At 40.7% G+C, this 24,102-nt stretch overlaps 1 protein-coding gene across 10 annotated transcripts in view; it reads right to left on the bottom strand.

Annotated features, from left to right (window-relative positions):
• Nucleotides 1-24,102, bottom strand: part of CADPS2 (calcium dependent secretion activator 2) — a 401,370-nt gene that overhangs the window by 76,365 nt on the left and 300,903 nt on the right. For 7 of the 10 annotated variants that reach the window (XM_056846115.1, XM_056846117.1, XM_056846119.1 and 4 more), the window contains exons 19-20: nucleotides 6,473-6,614; nucleotides 6,222-6,341 (exon numbers count right to left, since the gene is read on the bottom strand). In XM_056846115.1, the coding sequence (XP_056702093.1) occupies nucleotides 6,222-6,341; nucleotides 6,473-6,614 (262 nt within the window). The remainder of the gene's footprint in view (nucleotides 1-6,221; nucleotides 6,342-6,472; nucleotides 6,615-24,102) is intronic. The other 3 variants (XM_056846122.1, XM_056846123.1, XM_056846125.1) reach the window with 1 other exon arrangement.

Raw genomic sequence — 24,102 nt, 5'->3', positions numbered from 1 at the left:
ATTTATTTATTCATTCATTCATTTATTTATTTATTTATTTATTGTATTTCTATTTGGCCCTCCCCAGCCAAGTCAGGCTCAGGGTGGGTAACAACAATAAAATTATAAATATAAGCATGATACACACTCATTAAAAAATCCAATATGATTAATAGTGCAGTCAAGCAAAAATTCGCCTTTGAATGGGTTGTTTCCAGCAGTAATTTCTGCTGGCAGAAGGGATGTCCATCAGTGGAATGAGACTTTTTTACCGGCTGAAGCCCCAAATGTTCTTCCAAATGCTACTCCTGGGAGACAGGGAACACCCAGGAACACCATTAAGAGTTGGAGATCAACAACAGAAAAGGGAGAATCTGTGAAATTCACTCCCCACTTCCATTAGTAGAAAGTTGTTCCATTCCACCCCATCCTTTTAGCTATGTGAATAAAATATTTTCTGGGATGGGGTTTTTAACATGACAATACTATAATTGTTTGGGGAAGCTGTACATAATTTGTGATGAAGCCCTAACTCTTCAAAAATTAAACAAATTATAAATGTGACTTGAACTTTTTGATATATTTTAATCCCTTCCTGTTCTTTTGAAACCTTGACCATTCATAAGGCAAGAACCATGAACAAAGGGCAAAACAATGTACCCTGCAGGGCCTGGGAACAGGCAATTTATCCTGACCTCCCTCCAAAGATCTCAGGGTAGTATACATGGTTCTCCCTTCATTTAACCCATCCTATGGTAGGTTAGGCTGAGACAGTGGCCTTTTATGCCTTCTCTGTTTCCTCACGTCTAACTTTGGTCTTTTATGCATGGCTGTTTCCCTCGCTGTCACCCCTCTGACGACTTTGGGGTTTTGCTGTGATTATGCATGCCGTTTCCGACCAACAGAGGTCGCCTCAGTCTCCCCCTGTGTTTTCTCAGGACCTATTTTATCTCGACTTTTAACACGTGGGGAAATGCAGGGGGAGAGTGAGGCGACCTCTGACGGTCGGAAATGGCATGCATAATTACAACAAAGACCCGAAGTCATCAGAGGGGTGACTGTGACGAAAACAGCTATGCATAAAAGGCCTCCCTGTTTCTTCTGGGTTTTTCCCCAGTTATGCACGTATTTTGCTCTCTCTAGTAGTCAATTTGATATAATACCAGTTTTTACGAAGTACAAAAAGCTGCAGATTTAAACTACAGGGAGAAATGCTTCATTTAAAGCTGTGTGATGTCGAACTGAGTATCAGAGGGAGCCAAACACATGCATAACTGAACCCCCCCCCCCCACAAAAGAAACAGGAAGTTAGACATGAGGAAACTGAGAATGCATAAAATAAAATGATGGGTAGCTGTATTAGTCTGTCTGTAGCAGGAGAAAAGAGCAAGAGTCCAGTAGCACCTTAAAGACTAACAAAATTTCTGGCAGGGTAATGAGCTTTCATGTGTCACACCTCACTTCTTCAGATACCCCGCCAGAAATTTTGTTAGTCTTTAAGGTGCTACTGGACTCTTGCTCTTTTCTATGTAAAAGACCAGTATGACTGAACCAAAGTCACTCAGTGAGTCTCATGGATGAGTGGGAACTTGAGCCCAGATTTTCCCCCAGTCTGAGTCTGAAGCACTAACCAGTATATCACACTTACTGTGCTCAACTCATATGGGTCCCATGCTGACCCCATTCCTAACACAAGCCATTTTATGTAGTATTACCTAGGAACACATGAACACACAAAGCTGTTTTATACTGAATCAGATCCTTCAAAGTCCATCAAAGTCAGTATTGTCTACTCAGACTGACAGTGGCTCTCCAGGGTCTCGGGAAGAGGTCTTTCACATCACCTACTTGCCTGGTCCTTTTAACTGGAGATTCCGGGGATTGAACCTGGGACTTTCTGCATGCCAAGCAGATGCTCTACCACTGAGCTACAGCCCCTCCCAAGTAGGAAGTAGGAGCTATGAATGAAAGCCAGCATACTGTAGAGGTTCAAGTGTCAGACTACTAGGACCTGGGAAGCCCAGGGCCAAATCCCCACTCACGCTATGGAAGTTTTCTGGGTGACTTGGGCTGGTCACACACCCTGGCTAGTATTTGGATGGGAGACCTCCAATGAATACCAGGATCATGATGTGGAGGCAGACAATGGCAAACCACATCCAAACATCTCTTGCCTTGAAAACCCTACAGGGTCGCCATAAGTCAGAAGTGACTTGACGGAAAAAAGGGGGGGCTACGAACAATACTTATCTTAATCCATTTATCCAGTGCTTCAGGAAACACTCCCTTGTTCTCCAGTAAACTTCTCTACACACATGGCCAGTGCTCTGTCTTGTAAGCATGAACTCCCTATCATCTGTTGAAATACAAGCTTGGGCCCTAAGGCTTGCTTCTGTTTGTGCTGCACCCTATTCTGTAGCAGAGGCAATCCTCCACTGTGGATTGTGTTCCTCCCCAATAGGAGCTTCCATTCATGCAAGACCAGTGGCTTTCAATTAATCAAAAAACTCTGAGTGCCAGAGGAAACTGCTGCTCAGCGGAGGACCATCTCAACCAGGGACATAAACAGAGGCAAGGCTTAGGTTGTTATTCTGCACTCCTTGGGAGTCTGTACTTTTTAATCCAATTCAAACCCCACTGGAATTTTAGTTTGTACCCCCCCCCCTCAATCTTATATGAATACGTTCCTGAAAATTCAAAGCAAGCCTCAGATCCAACCCTTTGGCAGTTGGTTAGAACTGCTTAAGTGAACAGTGAAGGGAAATAAATGAGTATCTTTCAGGGAGAACTCCTATCATGGCTAATTAAATGCTCTTACCTTCCTCCCTAACACATTGTTCTAACTGCCTCCTGCTTCCAGCCTGTTTTCCTTAGACAACTCTGAACATAATTCACCGTGCTTTTCACGTCTAGCCAAGATGTCCTCAGAGTTAACCTCCCAAGGGACCAATCAAGCAGAATGCTGAATACTACATGAGGCATTTTGCTCTCTTAATACCTCCTCAGCCTTAATGCACAATGCCCCAAATGTACCATTAAAGAGGAGGACCAGCAAAAACAAATGAAAACAAAGTAATGATGTTGCTGTGACTGTAATGATAGATAAAAAGAACACATGTACTGTTTTTAACCACACATAGAAAAAAAATCTTTTGCATGTGAGCAGAAATGCCAACAGGGAAGAAACAATATACTTCATCACTGGAAATAGCCCAGGTATACAGAAACATAAGCCTCATGGCAGATCTAACCCTAAATAAAGTCACAAATGTGATCCTGATAAGAGTGAGAAATCTCACTTGGATTAAGCACAGGTGCTGTTCAGCAAAGCACATTTAACCCTTCGTTGATTACAGCCAGATTAAAATTTATACTTAATTGCAGTCTGAAAGTTGGTAAAATTCTAGGGCTGGAAGACTCAGCAAGGTTTAATATTTCTAAATCACAAACACAATGATGTAGACATTAAGTGTAATCTTTTAACATCAGCAAGAAATTAGCTTTTTAATTTTTTCAATTATTGCTATTCTAGTTGTTAGAGGTTTATAATTACTGACATTTTAGTTAATTTTGCTCCAAAGTGCTCAGAATTAATTTTACTATTTATTTATGGGTGGAGCCATGGCAATGGTAGTAGATATTTTGCATGAAGAAGATCAAAGGTCTAATCCCAAATTCAAAGTAATCTGGTAGCAGGCCAACAAAAAACCTCCATCAAAGAGCTACAGCAAATCCAAGTAGACAATACTGGCCTAGATGGACCAATTGTTTCATGTAACATAAGAATAATAAAACTTTCATATTATTTAGGCCTTAGTTTTGCAAATCTCTTAAAAAAATCAAAGCTATTACATAAATCCCCCCCTCTCTCATTGGGGAAAACGAAGGAGTGGGGCTGGAAACTACCTAGGGAAATGGGTCACAGTCAACCCAAGACAGTATTTTGGTTTTCCTGCCTCATCAGTAAATGAAGTGAACCATCCCTGCCAAGAAAAGCTTCCATCACAGATTTAGCTAGTATATACTCTGCCTTCAAGCACATAGAATGCCAATCAGCACATACTCTGCACAGTCATGGCACAACTAGATGCTCAACAGCAAACATCAGTATTATTGATGTTTCTAGACAGAAGCAGGCCCCTATGTAAAGTACACTATAGTAATTTAAACTGCATATGATCAGAGAATGGGTTGCTGTGGCCAGATCGTGCTTACTAAGGAATGACCCTAGCTGGCATATCAGCTGATAGATGCCACATCAAGAACATCAGTCAGGGTCGCCAAGGCTGTTTTAGTTCCAAACCTAGGTCTGAATCTAGATCGAAATAGGTCTAAATAATTTGTCCAAGATATCTTGAAGCTGTATTGCCACTATCTGCTTGAGTTCCTTGCTCCGAAAGGGAATGGTGATTGCTAGGTAGTAATTATTTAGGCCATTCATCCCCAGAGCATCTTCTTCAGGAGGAATCGATCTCATGACCGCTTTTTCAAAGCAATCAAAACTACAACCTCCAACAGTGGCATTTAAAAGTTCCCAGACCTACATGGCCAACTTGACTCAGCTAGATGCTATCAGCCACAAGGGTCAAGTCTAGATATGGTGGATCACACACCTTTAAGAAGATTTCCCACTTTATTAGGCCTTACTAACTGAAAGTCTTCTATACAGCTAGGATCAGTCTGTGTTCCAATAGCATCCTTATTTAACTGGACCAACCATGGCATCTAAGTATATATCCATGACACCGGTCTATTTTCTGGGCCTCCATACCCATGGGTTCAAGATAGAAGCCCCCTCACAATCTGAAATATCTCTGCCAGATAGCACTGTACAGATGAATGAGAAGAAGTGAGAGCCTACTTTGCTGCTGCCACCTCCAGAGAGTAGGCATGATAACCCGCTGTCATGTGCTTTGGGATGCATTTATTTTTGAGTTGTCCTCTACTTGTGGTCTAACAGTCTACCCATTCATTTCATTGCCCCAAGCTTCTGGTAAGAAAGGAAAAGGATGTCCACAGACATCATATCTATTGTTATCTCAAAATTCTACAGGTCAGGGGTTTGACCAGAGCACCAACTTTGCTGAGTAGAAAATCCCCAAGAGACAGTAGGAAGTTCTTTGGATCCCTTGGCCTACCAGAGTGGACCATCCTAACTGCCCCACCACTATCATTGTGGAGGCTTCCAATGTCAACCAGTCTAAACTTCAGGTAACGGTCCACCAGTCTAAACTTCAGGTAATGGTTGGTCCATGACAAGGGCAGAGTGAAAATTTCTCTCATTACCAAGCCATGTTCTTTATTCTTAGGAAAGAAAATCAAACATATGTCCAATTATACACATTTGGACTAGAATATTTTGGATCAGCCCTATGATTGTTATGGCAGCCATGAAGTCCTAAGTCATGACGTCCTAGATCACTACATAAGCAGTAATAATCTTGTGAAATAATGGTAATGGAACAAGACATCAACAGTGTTTGTATATCTACCACAAATGCTAATTAAGCTTTAAGTTTAAGAGATATACCATAATGCTGTAAGCTCATTTTCTCAGAATGTTAATGGAAATCCTTATGAGGTAGCCCTTTTAAAATTTTTAATAATTGTCCTCTGCTGTATCATGAAATGCATAATTGTGGAATTGTTCATTTAAAGTATGAAAAGCTATTCCGATTCCCTCCCTTTTAACAAAAAGAAAGAAGCAAATTCAGACAGCCACAATTTAATTAAGAAGGAGTTGAACTCTATTAATGCTACGAGTGTCCTACTAAAAAGAAAGAGATTTTTATAGCCTCATGAAAAACGCAATGAGTTATGGATGCTGTTTTCAAGATTCTTTGGCACATGCAGTGCATTAATAACAACATGCCAAAACATAAAGAGCGATCAACATTAAAAAACAACAACAACTGACCCTTCAGTACAATAAAGTGTCTCCACACTGCTTATTAACTAAATAAGAGCAATTATGTAATTAAGGGTGATGACTGCTGTGTACCACAACAAACCTTTGCTTAGTTAATTTTAAGTAACATCCTACTGAGATTTTACGCACCAAAAAGAACAACCCAATGACATTCCATGCTTGGCTTTCAACCAAAAAGCTGTAATTTCCACCCAAATTATCACAAATACCATGCAATCCAAATACAGCTGTACATGACACCAGCAAGGCCGTGCAGAGCTGACACACATACACACACACACTAAATGTTTAAAGATCAGTCAAGAATACACACGTGGAATCATATAAAGAAGCCATCCAGGTTGGTGCAGAAAAACTAGGTATCTGTGGAAGATTAAGAGGCAAACTTGGAACTTTTGGAAGAGCTACATTGGGAAGACTGTTGGTGATGGTCCTGTAAAGAAACAAACAATGCAGGAGTACAATAAAAAAAATGAAAAAAAGATAGTTGAGGAGTACCGTAAACCAAGTTGGGACTCAAGATATTACAGGTGTATTTGACTTAGGCCTTCCAGAAACACTTACTTGACTGGCTGCCATGACTCTTGTTCTAGACCTCTGTGAAGGGACTGGGCAATGGATGATTCCATGAGATCAATGTAGCGGATGACCAAGGGAACAAAAATCTCTTGCAAGTGCTTGTGAAACTTTCCATTGCACAAAAGTGCTTGAAAAATAAAACACAAAAAAAAGTTCTCAATTACTTCCGTAGGTTTCATCACAAGAGGCTGAAAAGAAACTGAAATTATTCCCTGACAAGTGTTCTACCACATGCAGGGTTTGAAGAGCACTGATTAAATTCAGTAATTAATGCCATTTCAGAATGGTTCCACACTCAATTAATGCTTGTTCAACAACAGTTGCTTGCAATTCTGCCTTGAGGCCACCACAATGGCAGCCTAATGCTATGTTTTGTGAACGTGGCTTGCCCACAGTCATTGATACCTCAGCCAAAACAGACCTCAACAGCAGCACTTACATATTTGGTGCAGCAAGTCTTAAGGCTGATCTGACAGTGCTTTTAAAACTTACCAGATTTCGTGCAGGGATCCCCCTCAATGAATGCATTTAGGATCAGGTGGCCATACACACGCTCAGTTATAGAACATGGCTAACACCCATCTTTTCTAACTGGTAAGCACCTAGTGAAGTACACTTTATCTGGACAGTATTGAAAGGAATGTCAACAGAATATCGATATTTCTTCTGGCTCCCGGAGTCCCTTCTGGCTCCCTAGAAAGAACACTTCTAAGGCTGGAGGACCAATCTGGAAGACAGGCTATCCGTATTAGGGGACAGCAGTGAGGAAGAGGGTGAAATTCACCTTCCTCCCTCTTGCATCAGTACAGCTTTCCATTGGTGCATCACTGGATACAAGCCATTAACTTGGAGCTGCAGGCTGCAATCTTAAACTCAGTTATTTTTGCTTAAAACCCATGGAGTTTAATAGGTCTAAGCATGCCTAACTGGGCACAGGACTGCATATGTATAATTTATCCTGATTTTGACTTTTATTAAGATCATATAGAAAAACACAGTATAAAACAAAAACAAAAAAAATAGATACACTCACCATTGACAGTTAAGTAAAGAAAAATGTTAATTGCCACAGCACCTAGTAATTCGACTAATGTCTGGTTTTCATTTTCAAAAAAATTCCAGGCATAGGAAATCGAAAGCCTAGATCTCTTGACATAAGCAACTGCTGCATTACTGGAAAGGATTGGAAATCAAATCATAGGAGAAAATGAACTTTTAACTGGAAGGCCTCACAGAGGCCTTCTAGTTAGAGGGCTTTTAGTTTGGAAGTCTTCACACTCCAGATAATCCCTTACGGTACTCCCTAATTTTTTGTTTGAGTGCTCGGCAACTCTAATTTTGTGCTTTACAGGAGCCAGCAAAAAAAGAAGGAAGACCTTTACACAACCAAGGCATTGGTAGGATCTTCCGAATAACCACGATAAAAATGGAAGCGTTGAAACATCATCTATATACTTAATTCATGTACAACCTCTATTGGTGTTTTCTAAAATTAACACATTCTAGGGATTAGCAGTGTCTGCTCCTTAAGCCTTAACTTTGCACTTTAAAAAGTTTAAACACATTCTTTTGAGTTGCTCAAATAAACCAGAAAATTAATGCAACTTGAAAAGAGGGGACAGTTGATCCATGACCATCACCCATAGGAAGTACTGAAGAAAAGTCAGATGAATGGGGCTGGCTCATTGTTGTACTGCACAACCCAAACGGGGCATCCCAGCATCTCCAACTGCCAGACAACTGACTCTGCAGACTTGCAGATCTTGGAGTGTCCCTGCTGGACTGCTCATGGTTTCACTGGTGTTCCCTAAACTGCTGCTACTGCAAGCAACTGTTTGAGGTTTCCTGGACAGTCAACCCTGTGCTGGGGGGAAGAAGGTAAACTAGGAAAGTTTTTTAAAAGCCTTAATATCCAACACTGGAATTGAATAAGATATTTGGATTGTTACAGGGCAATCCTATGCAGGATTTCTCTTGTCTAAACCCATCAATTTCAACAGACTGGAGTAATTGTGCGTAACATTGCATGGTTAGTAACACGTGCCTGCTCCTGACTCCTAAAAATCAACTGTACACTTTATGCTTCCTTAGCATTAACATGCAAGTGTTGGGTTTATTAAAGAAAGAAAAATATATGAAAGAAGCAGCGTGTTGCTGTTGTAAAGGAACAGCGAGGCAAACACTCAGCCGTTATAAGCTGACAATTGTCGCACTTGGACTCATTAATGCCATAAGCAAAAAAGAAAAAAGGGGGGGGGAAGCACCTCCCCGTGCACCTGCTCTCCAGACACTTTGGCTGTTGTTCTCATACATGTCTTTTTAGTGCCAGCAACTGTCCTGGCTCTTCCTGCCACAACACGGTACTCTACACCTTCACCTCTGCATCTTCTCATTTCCCACCTTTCCCTGAACCCAGCCACTTCATTAAAATATTCTCGGCTCCCCGGCTCCCCTGGACCTTGATCCCAGACCCGAAGGGGCCAGAGCTCAGGCGACGTATGCAGCACACAGAATGGCTGCTCACTCAGCCATATGCCTTCTGCCAGTTCCTGGTTTTTCTGAGGAGCTGGGTTAAGCTATGGCCTCTGTACAATATAACCCTTGTGGGCATGTTAACTATCTATCCTGCGTTAAACGCGAGGACTTTGTGTGTGTGCTTAAATATGTTATTTCTAGGCACTGTAAAAACAGACTGCAGCACATTTGTATGATGAGCTCAACATATAAGTTCCCCTCACCAATATAAGGAAATTCTTCAATTGGATGAAGTGAATCAAGAGCAGAATGGGTTTATGGGATGGATTTCTCCCTCTTCAGTTAAAAGGTGCTCCTCAGGGCTGGGGGACCATTGGGAACAAGTGGGATGTGGTGCAGGGGGAATCATCTTCTCACCACTGGACATGCACTTGCTCTATTTGTATGAGAATCTGCATAAGATGAGAGAGAGATGATGTCTGATTTCTCTTCAAGCTACAGTCCTCTGTGCCATATCCCACTTTGTACCTGGGTGGGCTCCAGACCAGCTTTTTAGGGCTTCGGGGAGCCTGGGGGGACAACACCTCTGTGCCCTGTCTGAGGTAGAATCTCTGGTTTTCTCTCTTATCTGGTCACTGTAATAGAAAGACAGCACAAAGTAAAAATTCCACTGTAACCATTTTGTGGATGTCTCAGCATTCTGAACTGTTTGCTGAAATGCCCTCTTGTAACCCCCAGCTCAAAGGAATTTGCTTTAATCAAACCTCAAGGGGAGGATGGCAGGTGTTGCTACTCAGATACTACAGAAGTGGGTGGGGGAAAGGGGACAGGGACCATGCAAACGCTGCAGAGATAACCAAGACTGCCACATCACAAAAAAAGCAAAGCAATGTACACATTTACTCCATTTCTTCCTCCCCATAACACATCAGGTATCATTGTAAGAGTAGAAGGATGCTTCCAATGCTGACAAAGGAACAGCTAGGATTTTAATTTCCTACACTAAAGATATGACAGATGTAAAATATTTATATGGGCTTACTTGTATTTAGGCAGCATCTTTTCTATTTAGGCTACCGCTTGGGGGTTGTTTTCTTTGGAGAACACCTGGGTTCAGAAACTACGCTTCATCAAGCTCAGAGCTCTTAGCACCTACTCTGCTTCTACCTGCCACGGCAGGAAACTTAAAACGGACACCGCCAGAATAGCAAAGCAATTGCTACTGAGAGATCCCCAGTATCTCAATTTCTGCTACCTAACTATCACCGGATCAGCAGCACCAACTCTGGAAGCCAAGCACTGGGAGGGTGACAGCATTCAGTTGCCTGATTGAAAGTATCTGGGGTGCAAAGTATTTTCTCCAGGCTCACCACCATTGGTATTTGGAGATGACTGTGGCAATTGACACTTTCACTCTTAGGCACACTCTTTCACACAGCAGAGTCTATTCTCTTTGATTTACTGATAAGATAAAGCAGGCTGGCCAATGACTTGAGTGGCAATGGGAAAACAAAAACCCTGAATTCGTGTTATTGATTGATTGATTGAAAACATTTTTATGCTACTCTTCCACCCAATCAGGGTCCCCAAGGTGGCACACATAAAAACACTAAAACATTTGAACAATTAAAAAGAACATTTAAAATTATAAATTAATAAGAGCACATAAACAAATAACACCAGAACCAAGGAGGAGGGCCAATAATTGTTATTGGGGGTATGCCCAAAACAATAGTCTTCACCCACTGGCAGAAGACATTGATAGAGGGAGACATGCGAATCTCCCTAGGGAAGGAATTCCAAAGTTTTGGAGTCAAGACTGAGAAAACCCTTTCCTTGGTTGCCACACGTCTAGCCTTAGATGGTGGGGACAATCAAAGTAGGGCTTCCAAAGATGACCAGAGTGAATGGATAGGCTCATATAGGAGAAAGTGGTTGTCAAGGGAAGTTGGTCCAAAGCTGTACAGGGCTTTAATGGTCAATATCTTGAATTGAGCCCCAAAGCAAATTAGAAGCCAGTGTAGATGGAACAAGACTGGCGTGATATGGCCCCCAAGACCCATTTCAATCAACACTGGCAGCAGCATTCTGTAACAACTGCAGCTTCCAGGCAATCTTCAAGGGCAACCCTACACAGAGTGCATTGAAGTAATCTAATCCAGATGTTACCCAGACAAGCACCGTAGTGGCTTACTTGAATGTCACTGATTATCTAGATCTATTTCAATCTATTTTCTGTCCTGGTTTTGGAACTCAGATTGCCCTGATGAAACTTGAACAATGATATTCATGCTCAGATATTCATGTTCTTATCTACCTTACTAATGCAAGATGGTAGTAGTGGGGATAGCTACTCAACTTCTTAATCTTTGTGCTATGGGATCTTGTGAGTTCCTTTTGTCCCCTATGCTGTTTAACATGTACCTGAAATCATTGGAAGAAACTGTCTGGAGATTTGAAGAAAAACATCATCAATATGCTTATAACTCATTTCAGGAGTTAGGTGGGGCAACAGCAGAAGGTGGCTTCTGGAGTAGGGTTGTGCATATCGATAAACCCAAACCAAAAATAAACCCGAAATTAGCTGTTTCTGCAAATTTTGGGTTTACCGAACTCCAAAACCTGGGGATAAAGCCGAAGCCAAATAGCCGATTCCCAAAAACTTTGCTCAGAGGCATGGCTCTGTGCTTTCTCCCCCTTTTCTTTCTTTCTTTCTTTCTTTCTTTCTTTCTTTCTTTCTTTCTTTCTTTCTTTCTTTCTTTCTTTCTTTCTTTCTTTCTTTCTTTCTTTTTCTTTCTTTCTTTCTTTCTTTCTTTCTTTCTTTTTTGACTGGGTTTGTTAGGGTCCCATAGTTGGGGCCCTTTTGAGATGGGGATCGTGTAATCGGAGCCAATTTGGTCTGACCAACTTTCCAGGTATATCGCCCAACAGAAGACTAGTCTGCACAGCAGAAAAGTCATTAAAAGATGGGGCTCACCCAGTCCCGTCGGGAGGGATATACCCTCCAAATAAAAAGAGCCAGCTTCAACAGCTGCTGACACCACCAGTCTTCTGAAGGAGATTTCTTCATCCACATGGATGAGCAATCTCCTTCAGGCAGCCCCTGTGGTCGAGACTTCGGCTGGCTCCGATCTCACTCCCCCTGAAAACCTGCTCTCAAACTGAAAGTCGCCCTGAGTAGAGGCTTCGTTTCCCTGCACCGTGACCATCTCTTGGAATCAGATTTTTCATGACCACAATAAAGGATTGCTCACGGGATGTCATTTGCCAACAAAAGGAATGTTTTTTGTGCCTTATTTCTCTTGCATTTAAGCCTTTTCCCTCCATTTGGAAGCTCATTTGCATGGACATCATGCAAAGAGACCCAGAAACGAAGGCAGACCCCAGACTTTCAGGTGCCAGCCTGGAATCGGCTCTTTCCACCAGTCCTTGGCAACGCTGAACTTTTGAACCTGAAAACTGATGGACAGCTCTGCTCGCAAATGCCTGGAGGATGGGGGCGACACTTTTGCGGGCCCATAAAATTGGACCCCTTGTCCCAAAGTTCACTAAACTTTGGTGAACATCGAAGGAGAGTCCTTTGCAGCCACACTGCAAATATGGGGACTCCAGGAGCTTTGAAAACATCCCCGTTGATTATAATGGGCCCGAATTTTTCAGGAAACCCGAAAATAAGTTGAATACCCATATTTACTGGTATAGATATTCAGCTTATTTCAGGTTTAATGAAAAAAATCAAGCCCAAATAAACCTGAAATTTACAAAAAAAATATTTTTTTGGCCCAACCCTATTCCAGAGACTGGGCCCTCTCTGTAGTGGTGCAGCATGTGGGAATGCCCTTCCAAAAACTGCATTGCAAAATAATTTATAGTGGGTTAATTCTCTTTGCCAGGTACTTATAAAGCTCTACAGCTGCTTTTATTATTAGAATCTAGTTTTGCTCTTAGGATGTACTATAGGATTGTTAGTTTTAGTGTCAGTGCTAATTTTATGCTGTGGCTTCTTGTTGTTATCACTGGAACTCTGCTGCTAATTTTATTTCATTCACTTTTAGAATATATGGTGTTTGTTTTTGTTTGCCTTATGAATTTTTAAAGTTTAGAGTGTTGGATATAAATATCTTAAATACTGAGGACATGCCAGACGTATGGGAGATAGTTCCTTCTATTTAATAAACCCCTGATAATTCCTTCTATTTAATAAACCCTTCATGTGCTTTCAGTAACTGCTCTGAAGAGCAGCTGAGAGCCTTCTATAAAAAAACACCACATACTCCTCAGGACAGTTCATTGATGACAATGTTAAAGTACTCCCCCACCTTTATAAAGCAGAGCAGTAGGATATCATGAATTCCCTGAAGAGGATGTTCCTTGTGAAGAAAAGAGTGAAATACTTTTGTGCATAAAGCATATGTACACAGTATAGACGGCATATTGTTCTGAATGACCTGTACTATAAAGTACAGTAACACCATTGTTCATAACAATCAACTTCTGAGATGAGAACCCTTGGAAGCTAGTTGGTCAAGCCCATGTCTGAGACATCTTTCAGACAATTCCCAGCCTACAAAGGCATACATCTGCTGACTGCTTACGCATCTTAAGATGGTATGTAAGGACAAGTAATGTGAGAAAATGGTTATGGATGAAGCTATCCTGTATGCTTGCTTGACATAAATGCCCAAGACACACAATTTTTGCTCATCAAATAAAAATAAAAATGGGGCACCCCAAGAAAAAAAGTTGCTAAATATATCAGCATAATAAAAAATCTAACCTCCTGAAATGTATACTGTTAAACAAAATGCTTTGGATGATTCTCCTATGATAAAATTAAACTATTGTGTTCTATTTTTCAGTACTGATCTGGAACCACACAGGGAGATTCTCTAGTTCCTGTGGTTTAGATGCACTAGTAATGCACAAGGACTCCTGCACTGCAGTATGGTGTGTAAGACCACTAGTAGCCCTCGTCTTACTGCATTGGTGGTGGTTGGTGAAACCTTTCATAGTCTTCAGCGTATGTTTAGCAGGCAGGGGATAGACCTCTTGGCAGAATTAGTCAACATTCTGTCTCATTTCCTTAACAATTCTACACTTGTGCCAAAAGCATCTAAGATCACAATTATCTTTAGTGTGTTCAAACAGCTCCACATACAGGTTGGTTGTTAGGGGTGTGCTTTAAAAAAATATTTTAATTTTTTTGCAGGATTTTGGAAAGGGCATAATTTTGGATATCCTGAAATTTTGGGAATGTTTACTACTGTTCCAGAAATCCATTTCAGGGACATTTTTGGGTTTGGAATATGAGCACCTGAAAATAATGCACTAAAGTTGTTTTTTTTAAAAAAACCACTCTCCTCCCTGGAGGCAGGAATGGTGAGAGAGGTGAAAGGGAGAGATAGAGAGCCTGCTACAACTGGGCCCTAGACCTGCTCCTAGTCTGGACACCAGGTCTACCATCCATGGATTTCACTGGGAGATCTATCATAGTGGATCTTTAGAGTTTAAAGAAGGGTTGAAGGACCACAGCAATGTCACAATACAACTGTGGCACGCTCTCTTTCTCTACCTTCACTACGGTCATTGCTCCTGCTGCCTCTCCCAAACATGAAACACCCCTGAAAGTTTGGGAGATAAATTTTCATTACTTCCAAAATTTCATGAGTGCTTTGTTTTGAATATCCCTGAGCTGACCCAGGACAGCAAATTTTGGGAGTAATTTCAGCTCAGGCATATCTGAATGCACACCCCATATAGTTAGCACTGTGATGTAACATAAGGTAGGTGTGAATGGAGGGCTTGTTTAAAGATAACTAGTGACAGCAGAACTGAGGTTCAAATCACATTTCAGTGCCATGAATAGCACTTTTCTGTACAGAGTAAAAAGTGATCTAGCAGATCAAATGTATTTATTTCGAGCAAGGTTCCCCAGTGTAGCACCTATAGGTGCCATGGCACCTGCCATTACTTCGCCTGGTACCCACCAAGCCTTTCAGAAGTGGACAGGGCCATCATAAGGAAGGGCTTCTTATTGGTTGCTCTCATTCAACTGAAACAGTTTTCCATGGCTGCAACAGCAGCCAGTCATTGGAGTAGCAGGGAGACTGGTAAGCACTATAAATAAGGCAGCCTCGTAAGTTCAGGGTGGTTGCCATGCGATTCTTCTGCGAAGTGAGGAGGGAGGTATTGTGTTTGGCTCTGCCTCCTGTAGTAGCCATTTTGGTGTGGCGCTCACCACCCCTTCTCAAAATTCCAAAAATGGTTGCAGGCTGAAAAAGGCTGAGCATTACTGATTTAAAAAAATTATAGCCTGACTTTAAATACCAATGCTGGCACTTATGGTTGCTGATAAAGCTATAAAAACAGTTTTAAAAATTACAATTTTTAAAATTTATATGGAAGGCCATCATATGATGCTCAAGGACTTTTCAACTGTAGATTTCTTACTGATGATGACATGCCAGCATGGACTGAACACAAAACAGATAGATATACATTAGAGTGTAAGGTATACTATCATTCCATATAGTCCACCAGAAAGGATTTAATCATAACAAGGCAATACTTTACCCAACTTACACCTTTACCCATGAAGCACACATTACAGCTACATTCAAGCTGAGATAAGCCTTTTCATTTTTGGCCTTCAGTAAATCAGCTGCTGTGGAGTACTTCAGTACTGTAAAAATTGTGCAGAACACTCCACTACAACATGCAAAGAATGCTCAGCTTCCAAAAGAGTATCCACCTCTCACTGCAGTCAATGGTATACTTACCAACTGATTTCATCCACTGTCAGTGTTCAAACTGATAAAATACACAAATCCTTACCCTAGAAAAAAGGGAATTACTGCCCTGGCTAAATACCATGTATATGTTGTCTCTTTTCCCATTAAGTAAGCGTATGTGAATTCAATAATAATTATTTTTTTGCTAATGGTTTACTGAAGCCACTTGTGGAAATGCAAACACAGTTTTTGTGTATTAGGGACCATATAAGGGCAAGAAATTGAATAAAAAAACCCATATTGTTTGAAAGATGGATCTAAATGAAGGTTTTGGGTGGGTCGTCTAATTGATCTGGTTTTCTTCTCCTCTGGAGATTATGTCAGATGACTTTATGGTTAGGGATATTTCTGTTAACAACCTTACTGAGGGTAGATCATTACTGGATTAGGCTTAAACAAAAGAACTCCTGTTTATTTCTGCTGCCTACTGAGGTTTAGGCTCAAGTGGACTTGGAGCTTCTGCAGGGATGGGGTGGCCTGCCCTCAGAGGCTAATGAAGGTGGCCTGCCCTCAGAGGCTAATGAACCCAAATTGTTTTCTGACTGCTTGGAGAGTTCCCTATTGACAAGGCTGGTACTCTTGTCAGAACCCTGGTTAAATTGAAGAACTCTGACCTGGGCTATTGACATGATTGTTTCTAGGCAATCTGTCCCTTCTCATATAGAGCTTGTTCTGCTCCATGGTTTGTTGAAGAGCTGGGGACAATGAAATGGCTTGGGAAACTGTTAGAGCTCAAGTGGATAAAAAATTCTCAGTGAAAATGACTAAATACAAGTTAGAGCACATCTTTGTACCTACTCTGTGGAAGTGATGAGAGCCAAGCCGGAGTACTTATCTGTCACCACTGCATCCACGTAAAGTCATCCAACAGAGCTTCGCCAAGTGGGTAAGGAGACTTTTTCATCTGAATCCTCAAGTGGATGATGCGGATAACCTAGAAGCTTGCTGTGACTTGCTTGCAAGACATTTTACAGACAAAATTGTTCACATTCTCTGTGATTTGGACTTGGTTATTCTTGGCCAGACACATAGAATGCTATCAAAGTATAGTCTGGTCACCAGCGCTAGGATGAATTTTAGTTCTTGCAACCTGATAAAGGAGATGAACTGCTTAGAGAAGTATGGTCAATTACCTTTTAGTGTGACTCTTGCCCATCTTGGCTTATCATGGCTTGCTGGGATAGGTAGTGATTTGGTTAGGGTTGGGAGTTCATTAATGTTTCTCCAGGGAACAGATTGTCGTATTCACCTTGAAGGATGCAGATGTAAGTCCCCTCTTGAAGAAGCCCTTCTATTTAAGAAATATCAGCTGGTTGTAAATATTTGGAACAAGGTGCTCCTTGGTGGTGGCTAATTATTTAGATCAATTTTTAACATAGTTTCCAAACAGGTTTTGGAACTGAAACTGCCTCGCTTGACCTAATTAGCAACCTTTTAAGAAGAGATACATGGTAAGTGTGACCCTATTTTATCTAAGACTTCTCAGATCAACCATGGGATAGGTATTGGAACACTGTGTACTGGTTGTTCCATTCCTACCTGGTTTATCAGTTCCAAAAGATGGTGTTGGGAGACAGCAGTTGTTGGGGGTCATCCAGAAATTTGCAATGAAATATACAGTTGACACCCAGCTCTGCTTCTCACTTTCATCCATCTCAGGTGAAGTAATGGACACTCTAAATATGTACTTGGGAGTAGTAATGGGCTGATTAAACTTGACCCAGGTAACACTCAGGTATTACTGGATGACAATATAGCTAAGAAGTCTGGAGGCAGGCAAGTGTTGCCCCCATCTTTAAGAAGGGGAAAAAGAAGGATCCACGTAATTACCAACCTGTCAGCTTGATGTCTATAGCTAGAAAGGTTTTAGAACAACCCATCAGTCAGTCTTTGAGCATTTAGAAAGGATGGCTGTGCTTACTAACAGCCAGCACATGTTCCTCAAGAACAAGGTCAGACTAACCTTATCTCCTTTTTTGAGAGAGTTACTACCTTGTTGGATCAGAGGAATGCTGTGGACATAGTTTATCTTGATTTCAGTAAGGCTTTTGATAAGGTTCCACATGATATTCTTGTTGACAAGTTGGTAAAATGTGGTTTGGATCCTATTACTGTTAGGTGGATCCATAATTGGAAGACAGATTGCACTCAAAGAATGCTTGTTAATGGTTCCTCATCCTCTTGGAGAGGAATGACAAGTGGAGTGCCTCAGGAATCCGTCCTGGGCCCCGTGTTGTTCAACATCTTTATAAATGATTTGGTTGAAGGAATAGAGGGGATGCTCATTAAATCTGCAGATGATACAAAATTAGGAGAGGTAGCAAACACAGTAGAAGACAGAATCAAGATGCAGGGAGATCTTGACAGGCTGGAAAACTGGGCTAAAACCAACAAAAATAATTTCAACAGAAGTTGATTAAAAGTGCTGTGTGCTATGTGTGTGTCAAATCCATCTGCAGTCATGGATCTAATAGTACTCCACCTCACACATAGCACACAGCACTTTTAACCAACTTTTGTTGGTTCAACAGCTGCATACTTTTTGGAAAAACAAGATCTGGCCTACAGTTATACATGTTTTGATCACATCTACATTAAATTATTATGACATGCTTTATATAGGGTTGCTTTTGAAAACAGTTTGTAAACTTGAATTGACTCAGAATGCTGCAGAAAGGTTGCTTATTAGAGAGGTTTACTGGCCAGTTTTGAAAGGCCTTAATTGGACACCTTGTTTCCAGGCATAATTTCAACTGACAAGCCCAAAATGGCCTCAAGCAAAGGTATCCTAAGGATGTACTTTACCTTGATTTCACCAAGGTATATGATAAAGTCCTCCAGGTACTGTGGTTGGTAAAACTATTTAAATGTGTGCTAGATGATGGTACTATAAGGTGGGTTGACAGGCCATTGAAGAGTACTATTAATAGTACTTTAACACTCTGGAGTGAGGTCTCAAGTGTGCTGCTATATTTTTCAACAGAGGTGATGCAGAGGTGAGGTAATCCTTACTAGTTTTGCTAATGATATAAAACTGGAATAACTAACGCCTCAGATGATATAAATAAAATTAAAAATAACCTTGACAGACGGGAAAGCTTAAAGCAACAGAATGTAATTCTATAGAAATAAGTGTAAAGTTCTGCATTTGGGCAAAAATAATTAAACAATAAGTATAGGATGAGGCATATCTGACTTGGCAGTTGTTTATGTGAAAAGGATCTTAGGATTGTGGTCAGTCACAAACAGAGCATGCACCGATAGTGTGGTGCTGTTCTGGGACTAGATCTAATGGAGTTAAGTTACAAAAAGGTAGATTTTGGTTGAATGTTAAACCTCCAAAATTGCCAGCCTCATGATTGAGCAAATTTCTGGGCAGGGGGATTCTCTTTCACTGGAAGCCTTCAAAAAGAAGCTGGACAGTTCAGAGTGCTCTAAGCTCTGGATTTCCTGCATTGTACAGAGGGTTGGACTAGATGGCCTATAATGCCAGCTCTTAGACTTTGTGAACCTACTTAGCTATTAAAACCTTATCAGAGGCCTTACTCTGGATGCCCCCACTCTCTGAAGTGAGGTGCATGGATACTAGAAAAAAAAGGTCTTTTCTGTAGTAGCACCTCATTTGTAAAACTCCTTCTCTATTCTTCTCAGGCATCAGTGAAGACATTTCTGTTTCCTATGGAAATGTATAAATAATAAACATACACACTTTGCACACTATATGGACAAGAGGCCAACCTCTTCCTACTTAAAATATAATGTGCCAACATGGTGTAGCAGTTAGAGTGTTCGACTAGGATCTGGGAGATCCAAGTTCAAATCACCATTGTGCCATGGAAACTTTGCTGGCTGATCTTGGGACCAGTCACACACTCGCAGCCTAACCTTCCTCACATGGTTGTTATGACAAAATGGAGGAGGGGGAAATGATGGAAGCCACTTTGGGTCCCCACAGGAGAGAAAGGCTTGGTGATGATAATAATAATACAAAATAAATACTAGGCACCAATTCTCTGGACAATGGAATCCACAAAAACCCTAACAAAACAAATACTCTTGTGCAATTCTCATTACTCTCAATGTGGTCTATGCAGAAAAAAATTACAAGTGGACTATGCTTGCTACATAGAAAACAAGTTGGTGTGTTCAGAAAAGCCTCAATTTGCTCTAAAACTACTTAAATTGGGGGGTATACAAGAAGAATTACTGGCACAAATTTTTTAGTAGGGGGAAAAACTAATACCAATATTCCAATATGTGGCTATGGTGGGGGGATTTTCTAATGTTGTGCCCTTCTGAAACATCAAAGCTTTGATCTAGGAGGGAGCTTGCATATGCAGAGCAAGACATCTACATGTGTAAACCTACACTGAGTGCTGCTACCCAGCAAAAAACAAAAGCTGGATTTGAAGATTCTCCATTTACATATCTAGGTGGGCCTTGGTACCATTATGTGCCTGGTAGTGTGCTACAATCTCTGGATCAGCACCATTAAGTGAAATGAGATGTAGGATTTATGGATAATAGCCTTTTAGATATATTTAGGTTTATATTTTGCTCAGATATAGAAAACCTGTTCTAGACAACAGAACAAAGCAACAGTAAAGTCTCAACACAAACAGTAATGAGATAATAGGCTAGAGGGGATCCTTGGCTTTGCTTCACCTCACATGCACAGACATTTCTGCATAGCAGGTTAGTAGTCATCATGAGGGAATCTGAGGGGATACACTCTTCTTCTAAATCACCTTGCAACGCTGGGTGAAATAAATTAACCATGGAACATGACTGGTAATTAGCTAAGGAACTCCAGTTAGATTGTACATGATTACAATATGCAATTGTTTACATAAAGTATAAACAAATACTTAACTACCACGAATAGCGGTAATTAATGCTCCTATTACTAAACTCAGCTCTTACACTGGACAAGGTAAGTTCACACTGATGTATCTAGGAAGGAAGTCATGCACTGAATGTCCAAGCCGAGGAGCTTAGCCAGCTTACGAGTATAGCTTTCTGATGAAAGATCTGGTGCAACAAAACAAAAAATGGTATGTGGGTTTGATTTGTTTTTTGGTAGATGACACTTTCAGCTCTTCCAAGTATTATATTTACCCAGGTAAATAAAAATTCAGCACCGAATCCATTAAGTACCAAATAAAAAACAAATCTCTTGTATGGATATAAGGAGGTGCGTGCTGATATCAGCAAATCTGCATTATGCAAATTTGCTGCATTTCATAATTTTGGCTAAAATCCTGACACTTGGGCTTTGCCACACTGTGATGGATCTTCTACAGTGTCCAGCACTCTGGAAAAGAACACAGGGAGGAGGCCAAGGAAGTTGCAGTTGCAACCCACTTGGTATTGCACCCTACTCTATGGTATTTCTAATACGGCATTTTAACAACAGTAGCTGTAAAAACAAACACCGCTTCTCAATTTCATTAAATACAACATTAGCCAGATTATATAGTTCAGCTGTTGGCAATTTACCCCTATTGAGTGTGTTGAGAAACGGCCTTCCATTTCACAGATTTATAATTCATTGAAAGCTCTTTACATAAAACAACAGGCAGGTGCCAACCTTCCATGTTTCAAAGGCAGAAGATTAACTTGGTATACAATATGGTGACCAAATAGTTCCCCTTTTTCAAAGAAATCTGAAAAATAATCTCCAATACAGCCCTAAATGTGAGAAAAACCCAGTGGGATTGCCACCTCTTCATTTCCTAATGAGCTTTTTAATAATGAGAGGTGACTTTACCAGTCACTCTGGGCTCTATTATGGCTAATTTGACTCCACTTCACTCTCCATGTTAATTATTAACACTAGCCTTTTTATCCTCATGAGAACCCAATCCATGGTGTTTTTTTAGATTTATGCAAGGCTCTCATTCACTCTTTTTCTAAAACAGGCAAAAGTCTTCAGTGATAGATTTGTCCTTAATACTTTAGCTCTCAACTCTTATTAGTCATTACAGGAAGGCTCTGTGACATCAATATTATAAGCACGGGGAGTTCTCTCTGATGGTCTTAATGTGCTAATTCTGTTAAAGGGCTGCTAATTAAAGATTAAGCATCACACGGTATGTTTCATTTTGGCCATTTGTCACTTGCTTGCATCCTTAGGAGACAAAAGGGTGACCAGGAAACTCAAGAGTTTGCTTTTCAGTAGTGATGAAAGAAAAGACCCCCCCCCCAATTTTCCAAGCAGCTTCCTTCTTTTAAAAAAAGTATTACTTGCATCCCTCCCATGTCTTACAACAGCATTCATGGAATTCCCAAATGGCTCCCCTTGCCAGAATATATCATGCCAACTACCTTTGTTAGAATAGTGGTGGAACACACTAAATGGCTTTGAACACCTACTGCTTAGAAACTAGCTACATGTTATAACCAAATACATGCAAAACAATCCTAATCTCTCTCCCCCACACACAACATTTGGAAAGATTAAAGCTGCCTGGAGTTTCCCCAGAATTACCACTGATCTCTAGACTACAGAGATCAGTTCCCCTGGAGGAAATGGCAGCTTCAGAGGGCAAATTCAGTGGTATACCACAGATTCTAGGTAAAGTCTCTCCCCAAACTCCACCCTCCCCATGCACCACCACCATCTCCAAGAATTTCCCAGGCTGGAGTAGGAATTCCTTGGAGAGATTAAACTGCAGGGGTGGGATAGAGAATGAAACTTTCCATGGCTTCTACTTCCCTGCTGCAAGGTCAATGATCTTTCTTAAAAAAAAAATTCCAGGGCTCTGATTGAACATATATTGAACATATTACACAGTTTTCCTCCTAAACTGTTTAACTGTTTCACGTTCCCTTGGCAGCACTTTACAGTGTTGCTCATAATGACTTCATTATGAAAATGTGTTTTTTTCCTCATTTTAAGAGAGTGTCTTCCTTTCCTGAAAGAGTTTCCTTGTAATTATTTAAAGTAATTAACTATTAAATTGAGAGAAAGGAAAGCAAGCAGGGAGAGACCATATATGTTCAAGCCTTACAGTTATCTCTTGTAAGTAACAAGCAGCTTTTGGGATGTCAGGGTTACTTATCGGTCAACAGGAAAAGTGTCATACTGGGCAGACTGCATTCTGAATACAGGTCAAGACTGTCCATGTTTTACAGGGCAGAAACCTGCCACAAGTTAAGGAGTATCTCATCTGCACAGAGGCTCATAGTTGTACTTGACCATAGCTGGTATCACAGTTTTCATGGAATTATACCACTGTAAACCGCCTCAGAGACCTAGGTCAATATTCAATGGCAGAACAACACGAAGTATAGCTGGGACTTTCCTACTGTCAGCCTCTCAACAGTTTGCATTCTTTTACTATTGACAAATGACACTGTCTGTGGTGTACTGAATCAGAATCTAATGCTGCATCCAGATGTCAAAACAAACAAACAAACCTCTGTCTGTTCATGACAAGAAAAACACCAGCAAGTCCTTGGGCCTATGCCTTCTTCCACCATCACATGAGGCAAGAAAATCAAAAGAAATCCTAGTTTGGAACAGCTGCTGTTTATTGCAAGAATGAACTGGGCAAACCAACAACCCATAGATTGTTCTCTTGCACACAAGACTTAAATCGTGGCTTAGAATCTGGTTTATAGAAGTAAAAACCACAGCTTGTAGTTTTGTCTTAGTCTTCCAAACCAGGAAGTCTTCCATTTCCAAGCCATGCACGAAGTGAGGGAAGGGAAAAAAAACATGTACCACATGAGAACAAAGATTTTCTGGCTTGTTCTTGTCATGAAGAAACCAAAGTTTTTTGGTGAGATCTGAAAGAAGCCTAGAAATGCACTGTTGCAAATAACCTAAGGGAAATTAGTATGGGATAGAAATAAGGCTCAAAGCATTTATGTCTAGGTAGGCTTGGCTTTTAAATTTTTTTCCCTCTGGAATATTCAGTACTGAGTTTCTAGGACATGAAGGGATTGAACCCCATGCTTTATATGTCACTTGTGTTTTATGGTAACTTGCAAATTTCAGTTAGGCTTTCTAAAGGGTGTAAAGCCTCAGAATTCTGTAACTCCTTTTATCACTGGCCCACTACAGTCTGTATGCAAAGGCATTTATTAGGAATTTGTAGGAAATTATTTTTGATTACTTTTATATGTTAATAACCAATAGCAGCCTTATAGCCCAATTCTTTGCATTTTTACTCTGAAGTAAATCCCACTGAGTCCAATGATGTCTACTCTCTTGTAAATGTGCACAGAATTGCAACCTTCATGAATGTGGCAAAGGCAGGGTAAAAATACATTAAATAACAATATTTCTTTCAGCTTCTAATCCAGCTCATCCCAGGGGCTAAGCATGGCCAACATTTGAAA

This window comes from Euleptes europaea, chromosome 3 (genome assembly GCF_029931775.1).
Source record: "Euleptes europaea isolate rEulEur1 chromosome 3, rEulEur1.hap1, whole genome shotgun sequence".
NCBI classification, from domain to species: Eukaryota; Metazoa; Chordata; class Lepidosauria; order Squamata; family Sphaerodactylidae; genus Euleptes; species Euleptes europaea.
The sequence above is the reverse complement of the archived record's forward strand: the minus strand, read 5'-3'. Positions and strand labels throughout refer to the sequence as shown.